This window comes from Aspergillus tubingensis, assembly GCF_013340325.1.
Source record: "Aspergillus tubingensis WU-2223L DNA, scaffold_9, whole genome shotgun sequence".
NCBI lineage: Eukaryota > Fungi > Ascomycota > Eurotiomycetes > Eurotiales > Aspergillaceae > Aspergillus > Aspergillus tubingensis.
Genome location: NW_023336283.1, coordinates 1,324,109 through 1,345,100, shown reverse-complemented (window position 1 = coordinate 1,345,100; position 20,992 = coordinate 1,324,109). Strand labels below are relative to the sequence as shown.

The following is a 20,992-nucleotide window of genomic DNA, read 5'->3' as shown; positions in this document are numbered from 1 at the left end:
GGGAGAGAGATGGGGAGGCCGGGAATCAGAAGTCATGGTGGAATCGAATTTACTCGACTCCGTGGCTCTCCGGGGCAGCGCTCTCGCCGGTGAACGAGCCGAGCTTCAGGCCGGAGTCCAGAGCGACCATCTCGGCCAGGATCTCGAGCACCTCCTTGGGCACGGTCTTGTCGTAGATGGAGATCAGGTCCTTAGGCTGGGGGTAGACCTTGAGGGCCTTGTAGAAGCACAGGGCAGCCTCAATGGGTTCTGTAATACAGTTGGTATGTGAATTGCCAATGCATAGAAGGTGTAGGGGACGTGTTCGAAGCGCGTCATGTCGGGGGATGCATACCTTCGGCAACAAGAGACTCTCCCTGAGCAACCTGGCTCATGAAGTAGGCCTCCTTCTCCTCCAGGTCCGTGGGGAAACCCTCGTCCTTGGCCTGCTGCACAACCTTCTTGATGACCTCGCGCTGCATGGCACCCTGGGCCTCAGCCTCCTCCTTGACAGCCCTTGCCATGCGGCGGTTGTTCCTCTTGAGAGCTTTGCGGAACTCCGGGTCGGTCTGTCTCTTGTGGTCAAAGTAGACGGCGTAGGCTAGAAAGGGCAATGAAGGCGATCAGCATCTTAGTTGGGAGAACTTCGGTATATGGTTCCGTGGATGGCCGGGCTGGTGTCCTTACCCAGAAGGCCGGTGACGATTGTGCCGGCAGTAGCGGCAATCAAGGTCGACGTCCTCATGATGAAGGTTGAATGGAGTGTGAAAATGGGGAAGAGACGGAAGCGGCGAAAGGGAAAGTCCACCAAGGAGAGGGAACTAGACGACGTCGAGGGGGGGAGGGTACGGGAGAGGTTTGAGCTGAAGCAAGACAGGCAAACAAGCGGACGTGAAGAGATGACGGCGATTCTTTTGCTGTCCGGATAATTTTGCCGGGATCATTGTTGTTCCGCCTCGGGGTTTCTGTCCCGCTTGAGCTGCCTCCCATACTCCCCTTCTCTCTATACTTCCTCTCTCTCGCAGCATTCCGCCCCTTCCACGAGATTGCAGGCTCAATCTTTTCTTCTCATAGACTCCTTGCCAGTCATGGAGAGCCGTGGCTTGACCCTTCGCAGCAAGTCGCGCCGGCCCCGCCCCCAGATCAGTGCTCCGAAGCCCATATCCGGCCCTTTGCCGACCAGTAACGGCAGTAAGGGTGCCAGTACTCCAGGCCAAAATACCTCCTCTCCCAGCTCGACATCCCTGGACCGGGCCCCTTCGAAGGGCGCGACCTCTGATCTAGTCAAGCGCCGTTATTCCACTCGTTTTAATCAGGTCCCCGACTTCGATGTCAGCGCTCCGCCGGTGCCGGGCCTGCCCAAGGCACCAGCCACGTATGGCGGGCTCAGCCCACCCGAGACGAGTCGCAGACCGTCCACAGAGTCTTCTGGTCCCCCCAAGGTGGACTTGAATGCCCTTCGCGATCCTAGCCTCCCAGTTGACAAATGTGAGTGACGCCCGACATATGTCCCCGCGGATCCCCAATCCCACGGGTGCTAACGTGGCACCAATCTACGTCAGACGTTGCCAACCTCCTCGCCAATGCCTCGGAAGAGGAAATCGAGGCATACCAGAAGAGTCTTCGGAAGGTCAAAAACCGAACTTCGACCGATCTGCAGCAAAATGTTTACCAGAACCGCACTCAATTCATCAAGATCAGTAAGGAGGCGGAGAAGCTTAAAGGAGAAATGCGGACCCTCCGCACTCTGATGGCGGAGCTTACCACGGCGCTCGGACAGACCACCATCGGCAACACCCCGAATCCCATGTCCCCAGCCGTTGACGAGTACATGCCGAAACGCAATGCCAACCGCAGTTCTGTGGCTAATCTGGAGAGCATGTGGAACGTCCAGCTCCAGACCCTCTGGAAGACAGTGGAAGGCTCTCAGAAGTTCCTACCGGTGGTTCCCGGTCGACACATCGTGATGGAGACGGGACATTGGGTGGAACTGGACTCCGCAACCTGGAAGCCCCGGCGACCAGTTCATATAGTGCTGCTCAACGACCACCTGCTGATCGCTGCGAAGAAGCGCAAGCGGGTGGACCAGAGCAGCCATCGCGGGCCAGTTCCCACCAAGCTGGTCGCAGAAGAGTGCTGGCCTTTACAAGACGTTGATATGATCGACCTTGGTGCCAATCTCTCCGCGGGAGTCGCTCGAGATGAAGCCGAAGACCGGGGAATAGCAAATGCGATCAACGTCCGCGTCGGCGGAAAACCGTTTACCTATCGCCATGACAAGCGCGACAGCTCGGCTAAAGGGGAGCTGCTTGCGACCTTCCGGAAGACCGTCGAGGATCTCCGACGTACGCTTCGCTCCGAGACCGAGGCCGCAAGCAAGTCCACCGAGTCATTTGGCTACTTGGGCGTCCGGCGCCCTTCCCATTCTCCCATGCCGGATCAGTATGACGGCGGCGAAAGCACCCGCGACAAGCCGGAGGTGCGTATCGATGTGGACGGAAAGCAACAGAATCTTCGCTGGGTTGACGGGCAGGTGGACGAGCTGGATATTGACATCGCCCTGCAGCGGTTTGAAGAGGCAGTGGCCAACGTCGAGCGGCTTCGCAAGCTCGCCAAGGGCCTGAAGGGCAACGCGATCGCGCAGGACGTGATCAACACGAAGGTCGACGAGCGTGCAGCCACCCTGGCGGAGGTTATCCTGCGAGCACTCGTGGATACTCACTCGTTTCCCGTGTCCACCAAAACCAGAGTCTCCTGGCTCACGCGGTTGGGATTCGAAGATCAAGCCCGGGAAGCTTTCTTGAAAAGCCGCTCGGAAATCGTCTCCAAACGGATTCGGTATGTCTCTCCGTACTACTCGATCAGTAGCTCGAACAACTAACCTTCTGCAGTGCCTGCGTCTTTGAGGGCGACCTCCCCCTATACATTTTCCAGATCTCCTACGTGTATTTCACGTTGATTAAGAACACCATTAGCATCTACCAACAGTGCTTTCCGCCAGTCATGTCCAGTGCCAGCATCCGCTGGGCAAAACATCACCTCGACGGCTTCAACGCCCTGCTCACCCGCCAACTCAGCAGCGTCCAACGCGGCACGACTGTCTGGCAGAAATGCATTGACATTGTACACGAGCAAGCCGATCAGCTGACCGAGGTGGGCGTTGACTTTACCGATCTCGTCGCAAAGGACTTGGAGACAGGCGAGGAGTTCACCGAACGACCGCAGATGACCCGATCTGAGTCCCTTATTTCTGGGTTAGCAGACACTGCAGCGGCAGCTGCAATTATCTAAGTGACGCGTGTATATTGTTTATTTTTCTGTTCATTACCACTAGCCTCAGGAGGCTACATTTGATGATGCGTGTTCTGCGTCGCCTGTTTGCGCACTTTCTTATGCTTAGTCTGTTTGACATGGACCCCACGCGAGTGCTCCAGAATGGCTCTATGTTCGTGTCTTCTATTCTGTATTCTCTAGATGTTATATCCATACCCATGAACGCCGAGCTTAGTCGTGTATATGGCGCTGGACCGCCGTTCAACGGATCCTTGTATACCCGCACCAATTTTCCTCTTTTGAATGGAAACTTGCAATCGACAAGACTGAGAAAGCACTACAAGCAGAGATATGCAGATGCTTTTCCTTCGAGCTACCTGCACGACGTTACTGAAGCGGGGATAGAGACTAAGATCTCCGAAGTCGGCATCAAGCCAATCCCGGGCACGTGTGATCACGTGAAGATAGACTACTCATTGATGTCTCCCTCGAAGTCGAGCTGCCAACTGAACTGATCACTCCACATTCCTTGTTGGTGTCAGTGGATGCTATTATCTAGTATGACTCGCTACTTGTCCGAAAACAGTGTGGCTAGTATGCCGACAGCCAGTTCACGGCGGATGACTAGGACACGATCTGACGTCAGATACCTGAGACGATAGCCTACACGATGGTATCTTCATTACTTGTCACCAGAAACAACTTTTTCATCAAATACTACGGGATGAATACTTCCTCTCACCAGCAACTGAAAGTACAGCTGATAGCAATTGCTTTCAACAACATGAAGTGGGCATGGCAGGACACAGTTCCACCTCGGCCCCAAATTTAGAAGCCGAGCGGCGGACCCCAACAGTTTCGGCTACAAAATCCGCGTGAAACTCCGAACGATAAGCAGCGGACGAAGATTATTGCGTGCAGACTCAACAGCAAGTGGGTTCATCCCCTCCATTGGCTCCCTTCTGGGGCTCCTTGCTTCTTTTTTTCGTCTGTCGCTTTTTTATCCGATCTAATCTTTCTTCCTCCCTTCAATCAGTACAATCTCCCCCGCGCGCGACACCAATCAATCAACATGGGACTCACTAATGGTCAATCTATACAAGGGTGAGTATCGCTCCCGAGCCTTTATCCGCGGCTACTTGTAACCCTAAGTAATGCTCACATCCAACGTGGTTCGCGCAGGCAAGATGCGGAACATCAGGCCCTTCCATTGACGGCCCTCCCCTCTCTGCCCTTGTTCGTGCAGGCAAATGCCTTTGCGCAGAACACTCCCGACAAGATTGCCGTCGTGGACGCCACCAAAGGGCAGGAATTCACCTATGGACAACTGCTAGCCGATGCGGTCGCCCTGAAGAAGGTCATTCTGGAGGAGCTGGGCCTCACTGAAGTCGGAAACCTGGAAGAGCGCCGCATCGCCTTCCTGACGCCCAACGGCTACGACTACGTGGTTACGCAATGGGCCGTCTGGGCCGCGGGGGGTGTCACCGTCCCTCTCTGTATGTCCACACCAACCCTGCACTATCCAAGCCCCAGAGAACCCAAACCCAGCCATTGCGCCTCACTAAACACGAAAAACACTAACCTGACCAAACCCAAGGCACCACCCACCCCGTCAAAGAGCTCCTCTACACAATCGGAGACTCCGACCCCTCCCTGATCTTCCTGCACCCAACATTCGCGCACTTCGAGACCCCCCTGAAGGAAAGCATCAGCAAACCCATCCCCTTCAAACCCCTCACCCCACACCAGCAAACCACCACCGCAATCACCCTCCCAACCATCAGCCCAATCTCATTCCTGAACCACCGCGCCCTGATGATCTACACCTCCGGCACAACCAGCAACCCGAAGGGCTGCGTAACCACACACAAGAACATCACCTTCCAAGCGCAATGCCTAATCGAAGCTTGGAAATACAACCCCAGTGACCGACTCATTCACGTGCTCCCCCTCCACCACATACACGGCATCATCAACGGCCTCACAGCCAGTCTCCTCAGCGGCGTCACCGTCGAAATGCACCCGAAATTCGACCCCGCCACGATCTGGACCCGCTGGCGCGAAGGCGGCTCCACCATGTTCATGGCCGTGCCCACCATCTACTCCCGCCTTATCGACTACTTCGAAACCCACCTGCGAGGCACCGAGCACGAAGCCGCCGCCCGCTCTGGCGCCCAGTCCCTCCGTCTTATGGTCAGCGGGTCCGCGGCGCTGCCGACCCCGGTTAAGAGCAAGTTTGCCGCTATCACGGGACAGGTTCTTCTCGAGCGGTTTGGTATGACTGAGATTGGCATGGCGATTAGCTGTGGCTTGGAGACGGAGAAGCGCATTGACGGGAGCGTGGGGTGGCCGTTGCCCGGTGTGCAGGTGCGGTTGACGGATAAGGAGAGCGGGAAGGTGGTTGATGCGGTGGATGAGGATGGGATGATTGAGATTAAGGGTGATAATGTCTTCATTGAGTATTGGCGTAAGCCGGAGGCTACGAAGAAGGAGTTTACTGAGGATGGATGGTTCAAGACTGGGGATGTGGCGAGACGGGATGCGCAGGGCGCGTACTTCATTCAGGGTCGTGCGTCTGTTGACTTGATTAAGTCTGGGGGGTATAAGATCTCGGCGTTGGAGGTGGAGCGGAAGATGCTGGGACTGGATGCTATCCAGGAGGTGGCGGTTGTGGGGTTGGCAGATGAGGAATGGGGACAGCGTGTGGCTGCCGTGGTTAAACAGCGGTCTGGGGTAAGTTTATCTTGTTTGATGTTTCTATTGTTACGGGTTGAGAGAGTGCATGCTAATATTGATATAGACGGAACCCCTGGAACTGGCGAGTCTGCGTGCGCAGCTCAAGCAGGAGATGGCGCCTTACAAGGTGCCGACGGTATTGAAGTTGGTGGAAGCGATTGAACGTAATGCCATGGGCAAAGTGAACAAGAAGACGCTGGTGCAGAAATATTGGCCGGAGCTGGCCTAGCCTAACCTAGAGATAATTAAGATAATTACTATACTACGTACGTCCCCCCCAAAACTCTATTCATACCCTTCTAGCCCATTGGGAACTAGCGCTCGGCGCTAGTCCCCTAGTGGACGCGCCTTAAACCCATCCGAGTATCTTGATATCACGTGATTATCAAGCAAGTAATTTTCTCGTTACATGGTTGTATTGCCGGACCGCTGCCTACCGTAACCCTGACCTCTGACCTCCAATCCCTGACCCCGATCCCTACCTGCCTCCCTACTAGCAACCGCGGCAACACCACCACCAAACGCAGCAAGATACGTCGTTTAAAGCAATAAAGAATAGAATCAGATGCTGATTACCCCTTCTGGCTTAGCGCCTGTAATTTTTTTTTGACTTCTCTGAGCATTCTGAATGGTCAGAATCACTATAAATCAATACTGAATCGGGAGCCAGATAGTTTAGTTTAGTTTAGTTTATTCTCTTTAACCTAATGCAGCCGCCTGGTTGCGTGTGTAGTAGGTGATGCTCCCTGCCTGACATTAAGGCTTCCCAACTCCATACTACGTAGAATCCTAATCTAATGAATAGACAGATCCTGTATAAAGTCCAGAAGTCTCTATACAGGCAGATATTTGCGGCCTGATGATGATGTTCTTTGTATACCTAGACTGGATATCTCCAGAATCCAGATCCCTGATTATTCCTTGTTACTGTGTAGTTACTCTCCATAGTTTCTTATATAGAGATTGATTCCAAAGCTAGCTCTAGATCTGACTATCTATACAGGACATATATTAAGAAATTATAGAGAGATTACTATTCTCCTCCCTCCGACCGTGGTAGATATACCTAATCTTGGGTCCAGCTCCAGGTTCTAGAGGAATTAACTTTCCCTAGACTTTCTTTGCATGGGTGTCTCCGGGTAAAGTAGGTGCCCGTAACAGGATTCAAACCTGTAGTCTCTAAATGCTAAAAAGGGGGCTATCTACCTCTTCCTGTACAAGCAGGGTCTTCCTGGTGACGTTCTACCACTACGCCACCGCAGGCTCGGGAGCCAGATATAGAAGACAGTAGGCGTAGGCAGTAGGAACTATGAAGGCCTGAGGCCTACACATTCTACTCCTCTGCCTGCCCTGTATGGGCCCCCTGGAGTAGAATAGCAAGCTCTGATTGGCCAATGAATATAATATAATATATTTGAAGTTGTACGTATGTAGGATTCTGTCAAGACGAAGGGCCAAAGATATATGAATTTGATCTATCTAGATCTCAAGAAGATGGTTGGTGGTTGGGTTGAGGTGGTTGGAAGAGGTGGTGGTCAGAGACCACGCAGGAAGAAGAGGCGAGGGATCAGCTGACAGCTGCCTGGCTGCAGTGAATGTCTCAACATAATATAATATATTTGAAGTCGTACGTACGTAGGATCCTGCAAGGCAGGGTCAGCAGGTAGGGATCAAGCAAGCAAGCGAGCGAGCAAGTAGGCACTCAAATCGCTGAAAAATAACGAGAAATCAAAACAGATGCTAATTGCCTATCCAGGTAAGGCAGTAATAGTAGTTGACCAGCACTAAGCCTAATATAGTATAGCGGGAGGGTACGAGTAGAGTTTTGGGGTGTATGTATAGAAACTACCTAATTATAATACCACAGAGTCCACTAACAACTGAACGAATGCATGAATGTCATGGGTTGATCTCTCTTCTCAAAAACCGCGCCGCCGTCTCATACGCTCTGTTCTTCTGTTCCAATCCATTCGCATCAAGTTTCCTATACTTATCCCAAGCATGACCAACGCCAGGCATCTCCTCATAAAACACTGTCGGCAATGCTGTCGGATCCCGACGCCTAACATATATCAACCCAGCTGCCAACGTCCTAGTGTCCGCGGTCCACGGATCCCCTTCAGCTGTAATGAAAAGTAACCTTCGCGGAAATCTAGTCTCGTCCTGCTGGCGAATAGGCGAAAGCCTCGGATCTTCCACGATGTTAGGACGGTTCCCACGCAAATAAGACTGGACAGTCGACTCCATCACCCATGCCGGCATCACTCCACCCGTCCCCCTTCTCATTTGACTCCTTATTACCGGTTCCAAAAGCTGAATCTTGCGCTTCTCTGGATACGACAAATCCGTGACCGGATAAAACACAACCGCGGTTTCAAAAGTGTCACGGGGGGAACTAATAGCCATAGCCAGGGCCAAATTTCCCCCAGCACCGAAGCCACAGATAGCCAAGTGGTCGAGATCGTATTCGTCGTGATGGCGCCTGAGATATTGCAATACGTCCTGGATGTCCTCGAGAGCCGCAGGGTATGGGTACTCCGGGGCGATACGGTACTCAACGTCGAGGACTACGAAGGGGCTATTTTCACGTGCAACAAGGTGAAGGAATTCATCGTCGATGCCATGAGATTTGACGCAAAAGTTCCTGCCGCTGAGATGGATGATGACTGGAGCTGCAGCGCTGTTGTTGTCCATTCCACAGTACCAATTGACGCGTATTATGCGTCCAGTTTGTCGCGCCTCGACTTCTATGGTCCCCTTGGCATGGGCTGGTCCGCCTTCTGGCATGGGGTAGTGCCTTTCGACCAATCTGCGGTGTTGGCGAATGCGGATGTCAGTCCAACTCCACCAGCGAAGCCGATTTGGGGTGGTTTGGCTCTGTATAGGCTGGTTTTGGATGGGCTGGTTTTGGATGGGCTGGTTTTGGATGGGCTGGTTTTGGATGGGCTGGTTTCGGGCGTTCGGGTTCTGGGGGCCCTGGTTTGCCATGGTAAGAGTGATGATGGTGATATAAGATATAACAAGTTGTAGCGAATGAACAAGTACGATAAGATGATGGGAGAAAGGAATGTTGTGGAAGAGATTGGCAAGAAGAGAGAAACCATCGTTCTCTTTATAACCAGGAGATGATGTCTCCAGAACAAGAGAGGAAGGAACTGAGAAGGAGAACGAAGTCGTGACTAAAGATGTCTCTTTTGGGAAGTCATGTTGGCCTTGGGACAGGACTACCGAATTAGGCAACTCAAGATACGTTCCTCCATCTATCTCTCTTTCCTCATCTCTCCTCCCTCTCTCTCGCACACACACAAACACTTGCACGTACATACAAGCATGTACACTCACTGTTTTTTATTCTGTTAATGCAGTTTGACTAGCCTGATGCGCTGTACTCCTCACCACCCTGGTCCTACTTGCATGATGGAATGATGCTGTTACAGTTTATTTCGTTTGTCAAGGCTGAGGTTTAATCCTAGCCTGGAAGCACACTCCCTAGGCGGATTGATGATCTGTACGCTATCTATTATTTATCAAGGCTCTGATCCTCTTCCATGTATTTCCTCGAATAGGCGTGGTAGAAAGGGGAGAAAGGGACGATGGTAAGACAGACTATGGAGGAGTAGATGTCGAGATGGTATACTATGTGATAGCAGACAATGGAGGAACGGACTGAAGGAAAACCGGCCAGAAGAAGCTACAAAACTTGTGGAAGGGATCTCGAGTAGATGCGCGCAAACTCGTGAGTATCCTCCACTCTGGTGCCTTTTTTTGCAGCCTTTTTGCTTAAATGAGCATTACTTACCCGGTTGCTATAGCTGGCCCTTTCATTCTTAGGGCAACTATTCTTCATAGCTGCTAAGAGGTTCATTTTATCCAGCTACGTGCGATTTAGGGTTATTCATATCACCTTACTTAAAACCCTTCAAAAACGAGAACACGAAGCAGACACCTTGATTGAACGTACAAGAGAGTCATACAACTATCATAATCCTAATACCTCCAAAGTAACTACACAGTACCCAGACTACGTCTGAAAAATCCATCTCGGATCCCTATCCCCCAAAAAGTCCCCCTCAGCATCCCCCACATCCCCCATCAACGCCTCCATTCCCTCCCTCTCCCTCACCTCCGCCTTAACCCTATTCTCCCTCCTCAGCACCTCCCACAACACCCCCACAACCACCAAGTTCGCCACCAAATACCCCAACGCAAACCCATGACCCAGAAAATACCTCGGACTCGTCTCCGTCCGATACAACTGCGTCCCCAACACAGCGCCCAAATTCCCAATGGAAATCTGCATCGCATTCGCAATACACCTCTTCGTCTGACCGGAGACATTATTCGCCGGCCATGACAACACAATCGCCACGGCGGGGTAGATCCCCGCTGCAGCGAAGAACGTCCCTAGATAGGATACCCCGGGTCGATGATCAGTTAGTAGAAGGATATAGCCTATGCATGCTAGTGCCGTAGAACCCAGAATGAAGGGCGCGCGACGGTGCGTGCGCTCTGATAGGATGGCGACGGTTATGGTTAGGACGAAGGCGACGGCGTAGGGCGGGACGGTGAGGAGTTGGGCTTGCGCGGATGTGTAGCCTAGGGCGGAAATAATTGTTGGCTATATTTTTATATAGATGTGAATGTTAGTGAGTGCTATGCATGTTCGGGTGGTTGGAGGCGATTGGGGGTGGGTTGTTGTTAGCTCACCATGAATAAAGATAGAGTGTAGAGTGGAAGCGACATCGTATGAAAGGCTAGTCCGTATAACCAGACTTTGATATCTTTGAAGGCGTCGAAGACTGCACTCCAGGTGAATTGCTCGTCGCGGGTAGAGTCGTTGTCGTTCTTCAGACGGAATTGGATGAATTGGCGCTCTTCGGGGGTTAGGAATTCGGCTGTTGAGGGGTAGTTGTAGACCCAGAAGTAGGCGCCGATGGACATGAGGACTGTTAGGAGGCCTTCCTTTATTCCCCTTTCTGTTAGTTAGGGTTTGAGGTAGGGGAGTTGGGGATAGTACCAGGATAAAGATCCATCTCCAGCCGCTGTATCCGCCTACGCCTTTCATGTGGGCTATTCCCTGTATTCATCATTAGCTGGGCTAGAATAGAAAGGGATGGGGTACAAACCCATGCTAATATCCCTCCAAAAGCACCTGCCAACGAAGCAGCACTGAAGAATAGAGCTACGCGGTAGTGTTGCTCGTTGCGTTTATACCACATTGATAGGTAGAAGACGACGCCGGGGAAGAGGCCGCTTTCTGCTATGCCGAGGGCTGTTTTATTACATTTTTAGCATTGTGCATATAATAATACGGTTGGTTTAGGGGTGACATGTGTACCAGTTCGCGAAGTTAGATATCCCGCATAGTTCTGCACCACGCCCAGAAGCGTCGCCACAACACCCCAGACTAAGGTTAATGTGGGGAGCCAGATCCGGGGTGTGGTTTTCTTCAGGACGATGTTGCAGGGAACTTCGAAAAGGACATAGCCGATGAAGTAGAGGGTTAGGCCGGTGAGGTATTGGTCTCCTGCTGTTGTTTGGTTAGGGTTTGTTTTCATCTGATGTGGTGTGGTAGGGGCGGGTGGGACATACACATGTGGATCTCAGTGGCCATGCCTTCGAGTCGGGCGTTTCCCACTATAGGATTGAAGTATTGATTAGATTTGGGGGATTGTTATCAGGTGCAAGGCAGAAGGAACGGGGTACCATTGCTGCGATCGAGGAATGATAAGAGATATAGGATGGTTAGTGGTGGGAGGAGACGAAAGTCTAGTTTGCGAAGTAGGGCTTTCTCGTTGATGTTGGTGACGCTGCTTGTGGTTGGGGAGGCGGCCTTTTCGTCGGCCTCTATTGTCTTTTCGGGCGTGGATGCCATGCTGCTCGTAGCAGGGGTATGGATTACTGTTCCTGACAGTAACTTGGAAAGTTGCAGACAGCGTCAAGTGATTAATATTGCATGACAAGACGGGACTATATAAGAGTCTGCTGGGGTCGCACTCCACGTGGGACAGACATCATGGCAGCCGCGATGAAAGGCATTGTCAGGGTCCAGAAGGGTTAATCCTTGCCCGCTATGGCATATTTGCATCCACGAGCCGATGCGCAATCTGGAGCGGTAATGGCGAGATTGGTGGAGTAATCCACATAGGAGGAAGTAAAGTTTACAAGGTTTGGGGGTGGGGTTAAAGAGGTAGATGTTCCTGGTGGTGATGATGGATTGTTTAATAGTAGACCCACTACCTGGATATGATAAGTAAGACCTGCATAGTATTGGTGAGAAATTATATTGCTCTGTAAGTGATATTCAGACTGCTGATCTTTGTATTGAACAGTTGATAGTTATTCTGGGTACACAGTTGACTGATGAATAAGAGGCCCGAAGTGGTGTATTCTGGAGGAGAAAGCACGCCATCTGCAGCCCGCTCAACGTCATCTGGCTCACTCGGTCGAGAGCTGAGATGCTAAATTATACTATCTGGTTCATCGCTCAAACCAGTTGGCAGCGTTTCGTTGTGCATAATATGATCATAACTAATTTGCACAGTAATTTATGTAGGAAGTGTGAAGTTTTATGCAAAGGTAACCCTCATTCTTACTAATAATACTTAAAAGTTAGATTTGTCCAGCATAGACTGGGAATACAAGTATACAAGGTATGGAAAATGGAATGAATGGAAAATAGGTGGCATCGAATAATCATCATAATATTGTTGCGAGATATGATCAACATTTCTCGGTGGTATCTTGTTAGTAGTCGTCAGGGGTATCTCTTGTTGTCGTTGTTGTTGTTGTCCATCCCACCCATAATGTCCTGAAGAATTCAACGCCAGTCCAGTATTCCCAAAATCCCAAAGTCCGTCCATCCAAACCCAATGATAAAAGAAAAGAAACAAGGAAAAAAAGGTAAAAGAAAAGAAAACACGCCAAAAAAAATAAAGAAAACGCCAAACACAACAGAAAACACCACACACACAAAACACACACATAACGAACACGACACACACAACACACAGAACACACACATAAAACACACACACATCACACACAATACATAATACACACACCACATACATCACACATAACGGGATGATTGTGTTCATGGAAGGAAATTCATCTAATCTATCATGCGGGCATTCTAATCGCCTCGCAGCCTACGCGGTATATGTATAACACTGCTTAACTTTTCGAAAAACACCAGCCAATGCGGAAAAAAGGAAGAAAAGCAACACGCAACATAAATCACACATGATGCTTGGAGGTCGCCATTAAGACCTGTGAAACAACGCCACAGAAATCCTTGGGTTCCCTCAAATCGTAGTACTCGTCAATACCCCGGAATGACCTAAGGCGCCAGAATCAACGCAAGCAGAGCCATACGGCAGTAGAGACCATATCTCATCTGTAGTCCAACATCAGCATCATGTTCAGTCAAGGGGGCGGGGGAGAAACTAACCTGGCGGAAGTAGGCTGCCCGCTGGTCGAAGTCAACTTCCTCCGAGATCTCCGCGTTACGGGGCAGAGGGTGCATCACGACCATGTGGCTCTTGGCGTGTTTCAGAAGAGCGTTGTCAATGACGAAGCTGTTCTTCAGACGCTCGTACTGAGCCAGATCGCTGAAGCGCTCCTTCTGCACACGGGTAGAGTACAGAACATCGGAGCGGGCAACGATCTCAGGAGTCAGCTCCTCAGACTCCACAACAAGCTGGCCAGAGGCGATGACTTGCTGGCGGACTTCCTCAGGCAGGGAAAGATCCTTGGGCGCAACCAGCTGGACGCGAACATCGTAGAACTGGAGCAGCTTCAGCAGCGAGTGCACAGTGCGGCCGTAACGCAGGTCACCAGTGAAGGTGATGGTCAGGCCGGTAACGGTGCCGAGCTCCTCACGGATGGTGAAGAGGTCGAGGAACGCCTGGGTGGGGTGCTCAACGCTGCCGTTGCCACCGTTGAGGATGGGGACAGGAGAGAACTTGGCCGCGGTCTCGGCGCTGCTGGGATCGGGGTGACGCAGAACAACGGCATCTCCGTAGCAGCCGAGAGTGCGGACGGTATCCTGCAGGGTCTCACCCTTCTTAGTCGAGGAGTGCTCGGTGGAGATGGCAATGGTGCGGCCTCCCAGACGCTGCATGGCAGCATCGAAAGAAGCGGACGTCCGGGTGGAAGGCTCATAGAAGAGAGTGCACAGAACACGGCCCTTCAGGATATCAAGCACACCCTGGCGCTGGACTCCCAGCCGCATCTCCTGGGCCACAGTGAAGAGCAGGTGCAGATCAGCCCGAGTGAACTGGTTAACGGACAGCACGTGCTTCTGTCTGAAGGTGGACCGGGAGAGCATCTCAAGGAGAGAGGAAGACACCTGGGGAACGGGGGTGTACAGAGGAGGTCCAAGCTCTCCCACAGCAGGGGCCTGCTCAGCAAGCTTGCGGCCGGGGCGGAGAGGAGTTCCAGAGAAGGACAGTCTGCGGTCGAGAGAGCTCTCGGGACGAGCATGCACCATAGGGGACATGGCCTTCACGGAAGGAGAGGCAGGCACAATCCGGTGGGTGGACATGTCGGTTCCAGTGGAAGCATCGGAGATGATTTCACCGTCAAGGCAAGAGGTCTTACCCTGGAAAACAACACGCTGCACAGACCCTCTAACGTTCTTGCCGTTGAAAGGAGACCAAGCACCCTGGGGTGCCTGGAACAGGTACGGCCGGTCAACCTCGATCTCGACGGAGCTGTCGGCCTGGTCGTGAAGCTCGAAGATCTTCTTAGGGTTCTCGTAGAGACGAGCGACAATGTCCTCAACAGTCAGGCGACCCTCCGAGACGGCAGTGAACAAGAGCGGCAGAGTCTCGGCGATACCGGCGACAGGAGAGCTCTTCTCACCAGCAACCTGGTAAGGGATGCTGCCGACAGAGAAGACATCGATGGTGCTCAGGTGCTCCCACAAGGCCTTCTGGTCCTCAACCGAGGGCAGCGAGCTGCACTCGGGGAAGTCATCTTTCGTAAGGAACAGACTGTAGACGGAAACATCGCAAGTCACCTTAAGACCCTTCTCCTTGCTGAGAGCAATGAGACTGATGTCCTCCTTGGACGACACACTCATGACGTGAATGTTGCGGCTGTGGAGGCTGGCCAACAGCAACACGGAGGCCAGGTCAGTAGACTTGGCATCGGTGATGATAGGCTTGCTGGACGGCCAGTTACCGAAGTGGTTGGTGACCGTAGCAACCTTGCTGATGTTGCCAGACAGGTGGTTGAAGGGGATGAAGAGCGAGCCCACGTCTCCCGTCACTTGTCCGATCTGGTCGGCGTTGTCAGCAGTGGCCACAACAGAGAAGTTGAAGTCGCAGAAAGAGGACTTCTCAGCATTCTGCTGGGCAATCTTCAGAGCACGAGCATCGGTGACCGAAGCGTCAACACCAACGGGCATCACGCGAACCATGCTGAAACCAGCGGCAATGGATGCCTTGGTCATGGCCTGGAAGTCAGGGGAGCCAGGAACCATCAGGTTGGGCACGAAAGCAGCGACGTTGATCAATCCGGGCAGGATGATAGTGCGGTGGCTGGTCTGGTAGTCAATGGTCTGCACGTTGAGAGCAAAGTGGCGAGCAATGGCCTCAATGAGGATCTTGGCGTTCTTGACGTTGGTGACCAGAGGAGTCTGGTAGTCAACAGCCATACGACGAGTGCGGTAACCCTTACTCATGTAGTTGGCAGGACGTCTGAACCGGTTGTTGGACGGCAAGTTGATGTACAAGTCAATCAGGTTGTTGGCCAAGTGCTGAGTGAGCGAGTACTCGGACTTAATGTCCTCCTCCTCTCCCGGAAGGATCTCGAGATACTTGACGGGGACGCCGTTCTCCTTCAGGAAATCAGCAGTACCGGAGGTGGCGAAGAGGTTAAACCCAATCTGGTGCAGCTTGCGGATCGAGGGCAGCATCTCCATCTTCTCCTTGTAGGAACCGATAGAGAACAGCACGTTACGCTTGGGAAGGCGGAAACCGGTGGAGATCAAGGCCTTGAGGTAGGCTTCGTACTTGTCACGACCGAAAGATGCGACTTCTCCAGTGGAGGCCATCTCGACACCCAGGACGGGATCGGCACCCGAGAGACGAGAGAAGGAGAACTGGGGCACCTTCACACCGACATAGTCCTTAGGGATGGAAACAGGAGGATATTCAGCGAAGGGAGCGCCGATCATCGCCTTAGTAGCCATCTCAATGAGATCAACGCCCATAACCTTCGAGACGAAGGGGAAAGAGCGAGAAGCTCTGACGTTACACTCGATGACCTTGATATCGTTGTCCTTGGCGATGAACTGGATGTTGTAAGGACCAGTGACGTTCAGAGCGTTTCCGATCTTCCGGGTAGCCTCCTCAATGCGGCGAACGGTCTCGGGATCCAGGTCCTGCGGGGGCAGGATCAAAGTGGCATCACCAGAGTGGACACCGGCGTTCTCAACGTGTTCAGAGATGAAGTGTCCAACCATGACACCGTTGCGAGCCACAGCATCCATCTCAATCTCCTTGGCGTTCTCAATGTACTTGGTGATAACCACAGGGTGCTCACGGGAGACCTCAGCAGCCTGGTTGAGGTAGCTGGCCAAGTCGTGCTCAGAGTAGACAGTGTTCATGGCAGCTCCGGAAAGCACGTAAGAAGGTCTGACAAGCACAGGGTAGCCGACCTTGTTACAGAATTCGGTAGCCTCCTCAGTGCTAGTAAGCTCCTTCCAAGCCGGCTGGTCAACTCCAATACGGTCAAGCATGCGGGAGAACTTGTAACGGTTCTCAGCACCATCGATCATCTCGGGAGAGGTACCAAGGATGCGAACGTTCAGGCGGTGCAGGGGCAGAGCAATGTTGTTGGGAGTCTGACCACCCATGGAGATAATCACACCGCTAGAGGACTCCAACTGGTAGATGTCAAGGACGGTCTCCAAGTTGATGTTCTCGAAGTACAACCGGTCAGCCTCATCATAGTCGGTACTGACAGTCTCCGGGTTGTAGTTGACCATGACCGTCTTGTGGCCCTGTTCACGAAGGGTACGGATAGCCCGCACGGAACACCAATCGAACTCGACGGATGAACCAATACGGTAAACACCAGATCCGAGAACCATGATACCCTTGTCCTCAAAGTTGACATCGTGCTCAGAGGCGTTGTATGTGAGGTACAAGTAGTTGGTGACCGAGGGGAACTCAGCAGCAACTGTATCAATCTGCTTCACAATGGGAATGATACCAGACTCGACACGCAGACGTCTGATAGCCAGCTCGTTGGAGCTGAGGAACTTGGCCAGCTGACGATCCGAGAAACCAAGCTGCTTGGCCTGGCGGATAAGGGGCCTGGGCACACTGGTGGCATTGTATTGGGTCATGAGCTTGCTGAAGTCGCTAAGACCCTTAAGTCTGCTCAGGAACCACTTGTCGATCTGGGTAAGCTTCCAGATATCGTCGACGCTGTAGCCAGTAGCCATGGCGTTGGCAATGGCAAACAGACGCTGGTCAGAGGGAGTCTGCAGTTCGCCCTTGATGGACATGAGGGCATTGGTCTCGTTGAATCCAAGGTTGTGGAAGTCGACTGAGCGGATAGCCTTCTGAATAGCTTCCTCGAAAGTACGTCCGATAGCCATGACCTCACCAACACTCTTCATGGAAGAACCGAGCTGGGTGGAGACACGGGTGAACTTCTTGAGATCCCAACGGGGAATCTTCACGACACAGTAGTCAAGGGAAGGCTCGAAGCAAGCGCAAGTGACCTTGGTGACCGAGTTCTTGATCTCGTTCAAGGGGATACCCAGACCAAGCTTGGCAGCGATGAAGGCAAGAGGGTAACCAGTGGCCTTGGAAGCAAGAGCAGAGGATCTGGACAAACGAGCATTGACTTCGATAATGCAGTACTCCTTGGAGAAGGGGTTCAGCGCATACTGAATGTTACACTCTCCGACAACACCAAGGTGGCGAATGACGTTGACGGCAGTTGTACGCAGCATGTTGTAGTCTTCGTCAGAAAGAGTCTGGGAAGGAGCAACAACGATAGAGTCACCGGTATGGATACCGAGAGGGTCGAAGTTCTCCATGTTACAGACAGTGATGCAGTTGTCCCGGGCATCACGGACGACTTCGTACTCGATTTCCTTCCATCCCTTCATACTGCGCTCAATCAGCACCTGAGGACTGGCAGCGAAAGCCTTGAGGCAGAGCTCCCTCAGCTCATCCATGTTATCGGCGAAACCACTGCCAAGACCTCCAAGGGCATAGGCAGCACGGACGATAACGGGGAAGCCGATGCTTTCAACGACTCCCATGGCCTCTTCCAAGTTGGAGGCAGATGCGGACTTGGCACATTTCTCATTGATGGAGTCCATGCTGCGAGCAAACAGCTCACGATCTTCGGTGGTGATGATAGTATCAATAGGGGTACCGAGGACCTTGACACCGAGGGACTCGAACTCATCCTTGAGCTGAATACCGACCTGCAGAGCGGTCTGGCCACCGAAGGTACAGTAGATGGCATCAGGGCGCTCGTGCTTGATCACCTTGCGAACAAAGTCGGCGTTCACAGGGAGGAAGTAGACCTTGTCAGCCAGACCCTTGGAGGTCTGGATAGTGGCAATGTTGGGGTTGATCAAGACGGTGTAGATGCCTTCCTCCTTCAAAGCCTTGATGGCCTGACTACCGGAGTAGTCAAACTCACCAGCCTGGCCAATGCTCAGACCACCACTACCCAAGATCAGGACCTTCTTCACGGAAACGCGAGGAGCGATTCTGATGTTCTCCTCCTTGGCGCCACCAGGGAAAGAGACAGGCTTCTGAAGAGCTTCAGAGGAAGCCATGGTGTCCTTGATGCTGTTGATGAAGACGTCGAACAGGTATTCGGTATCTCTGGGACCAGGAGTGCTTTCAGGGTGGAACTGGACACTGAAGAAGGGCCGGCTGACGTGACGGATACCCTCGTTGCTACCGTCGTTGGCGTTAACGAAGAGCTCCTCCCAGCCCTCGGGGAGGCTGTTAGAGTCCACGGCATAACCGTGGTTCTGGGAAGTGATGTGGCACTTTCCGCTGAGCATGCTAGTGCAGGGAATGTTGTGACCACGGTTACCGAACTTCATCTTCAGAGTCTGGGCGCCGACGGAGCGAGCGATCAGCTGGTGACCCAAGCAAATACCGAAGACGGGAGTCCGGGCCTCCTTCAGGGTCTTGCTGAGGTTGTTGACGGTGGTGGCAAGGGTAGCCGGGTCACCGGGACCGTTCGAGACGAACAGACCGTCATAGTCCTTTCCAGCAAGAGTAGGGAAGTCATAATCCCAGGGAACGACGAGAACCTCAACACCGCGGGCAAGCAAGCAGCGCAGCTGGTTGAACTTCAGGCCCACGTCCAAGCAGAGGACACGCACCGGGCGACCGGAGGGGTGTTTGAGGGCGACATTCTCGGGAGGCGAGAAAAGCTTGGGTTCCTTGATCGACACTGTCATATACAAGTCAGAAATGATCATTCTCGCCTGAGTTGTGAGTGGGGTGCCTACCTTCGGCGACCAGGTTCTTCTTGTTGGGGTCAACCCATTCGATCTGTTCGAAGAAAGGCTTCCAGCTGTCCTTCTCCGTGGGGATAACAGTGGCATCGCTGACAGTCTCAGACTTCTGGAGCAGCAGACGACCCAGCATGCTACCCTTTTGACGGATGCGCTTGGTGAGAGCACGGGTATCGACACCATGGACGGCAGGAACACCTTGCTCCCTCAGCCACTGGCCAAGGGAGGATTGAGCAAGGAAGTGGGAGTATTCCTCTCCGGCGTAAGTAGCAACGACCAGACCCGCGATGTGAATCTGGGTGGACTCGAAGTACTTGGGAAGAGTCTTCAACAACTCATCCATGGTCTCCCGGGAGGGGACACCATAGTTACCGACGAGGGGGAAGGTAACGACGAGGATTTGGCCCCGATACGAGGGATCCGTGATGGACTCTGGGTATCCCACCATACCGGTTTGGAAGACCAATTCACCGGCGATACTCTTCTCGGCACCAAAGCTGTAGCCCTGGTAGACGGTGCCATCCTCAAGCTCGACGGCGACCATCCTCCCATTGCTGCCCCGGTAGGGAGCCGAAGCGGGAGGGATCACGGCCCCATTGTGAGCTTCCATCGGGGGAAGCGGCTGCAATTCCTTGTTGATCTGGTTGTAGGCCACAGCGCCTCCAGAGAGAGGGGAGGAGGGGAGGGCAGCCTCCTCGTGACCAGCGGACTGCGGCATTCTGGGTGGTGACTGTGTATGTGGGGGGAGGGGAAAAAGGTCCTCTCGGGGACTGTATGACTGGGGGGTATTCTCTCTACCGTAGCATCAGCAGCCTCCAAGACCCTTTTGAGAAAGATGCAAGAGGGGAGGGAGTAGAGTGATTCTGCTGCTTCTGCACGGGAGGAGGAAGAATATAGGAAAGAGAGAGGAGAGGAGGAGAAAGAAGAATTCTCAAGAATAAAATTTTGTGTACGGCGGGCTTGATGGAGCTCTCTCATTGGGCTGTTGAACTCACCGATCCGGGGATCATGAGCCGTTCTGCTGGCCCTGACCGCCTCCGAAGAAAATTTTTCTCGACATTTTTTGGGGATTTTGAGGGGGTTGAGCACTGGGAGCCTTCGTTTGCTTTCTTTCCATTGCTAATTATGGAGTCTAAGCAATTCCTGTCCGCAATCCGGAGCCAGTCAAGTCCCATCCCCCTCCTCCCCTCCCCTTCCCTTCCCCGAGTTCCAATTGCTGCATTGACTCATCCGTCACAGCGTGAATGGCATTTTTCCTTGACATCTAATCTACTACTGGTATTTCAAATTGAGGGACTGATTTCAATCAGTATGGATTTTATACCCATCTGACGACTCACTCTCAATACGGAATACATCCCCTGACGAGGATTAGACGGGACAACAGCCACCAATGTGTAACCGAGTGAGGTCATCGCAAGCAGAAAGCTCTTTTCTAGGTTAGTCTCGTATTAGGATTGCAGTTCGGTGGAGGGGGTTGCAGAGAGC

The 20,992-nt window shown here is 52.7% G+C and overlaps 6 protein-coding genes across 6 annotated transcripts; 2 read left to right on the top strand and 4 right to left on the bottom strand.

The window, feature by feature from the left end:
* Positions 1-49: 49 nt before the first annotated feature.
* Positions 50-724, bottom strand: AtWU_08522 (TOM complex receptor protein TOM20; the record flags this gene model as incomplete). Its single annotated transcript, XM_035503630.1, has 3 exons — positions 50-249; positions 335-580; positions 667-724. The coding sequence occupies 3 exons, from the start codon at positions 722-724 to the stop codon at positions 50-52; spliced, it is 504 nt and encodes a 167-aa protein (XP_035359523.1).
* A 343-nt stretch (positions 725-1,067) lies between these two features.
* Positions 1,068-3,270, top strand: AtWU_08521 (exocyst subunit EXO84; the record flags this gene model as incomplete). The annotated part of the gene is made up of 3 exons (XM_035503629.1): positions 1,068-1,467; positions 1,542-2,817; positions 2,871-3,270. The coding sequence occupies 3 exons, from the start codon at positions 1,068-1,070 to the stop codon at positions 3,268-3,270; spliced, it is 2,076 nt and encodes a 691-aa protein (XP_035359522.1).
* A 1,054-nt stretch (positions 3,271-4,324) lies between these two features.
* On the top strand, positions 4,325-6,217 carry AtWU_08520 (acyl-CoA synthetase; the record flags this gene model as incomplete). Its single annotated transcript, XM_035503628.1, has 4 exons — positions 4,325-4,356; positions 4,435-4,748; positions 4,850-5,985; positions 6,053-6,217. The coding sequence occupies 4 exons, from the start codon at positions 4,325-4,327 to the stop codon at positions 6,215-6,217; spliced, it is 1,647 nt and encodes a 548-aa protein (XP_035359521.1).
* A 1,670-nt stretch (positions 6,218-7,887) lies between these two features.
* Positions 7,888-8,976, bottom strand: AtWU_08519 (alpha/beta-hydrolase; the record flags this gene model as incomplete). Its single annotated transcript, XM_035503627.1, has 1 exon — positions 7,888-8,976. The coding sequence occupies one exon, from the start codon at positions 8,974-8,976 to the stop codon at positions 7,888-7,890; it is 1,089 nt and encodes a 362-aa protein (XP_035359520.1).
* A 1,033-nt stretch (positions 8,977-10,009) lies between these two features.
* Positions 10,010-11,863, bottom strand: AtWU_08518 (allantoate permease family MFS transporter; the record flags this gene model as incomplete). The annotated part of the gene is made up of 7 exons (XM_035503626.1): positions 10,010-10,606; positions 10,696-10,950; positions 11,006-11,065; positions 11,115-11,260; positions 11,327-11,518; positions 11,581-11,625; positions 11,695-11,863. 7 exons carry the CDS (start codon positions 11,861-11,863, stop codon positions 10,010-10,012), a joined length of 1,464 nt encoding a protein of 487 aa, XP_035359519.1.
* Positions 11,864-13,330: 1,467 nt separating this feature from the next.
* Positions 13,331-20,222, bottom strand: AtWU_08517 (bifunctional carbamoylphosphate synthetase/aspartate transcarbamylase; the record flags this gene model as incomplete). Its single annotated transcript, XM_035503625.1, has 3 exons — positions 13,331-13,387; positions 13,442-19,440; positions 19,499-20,222. 3 exons carry the CDS (start codon positions 20,220-20,222, stop codon positions 13,331-13,333), a joined length of 6,780 nt encoding a protein of 2,259 aa, XP_035359518.1.
* Between the last annotated feature and the right edge of the window lie 770 nt (positions 20,223-20,992).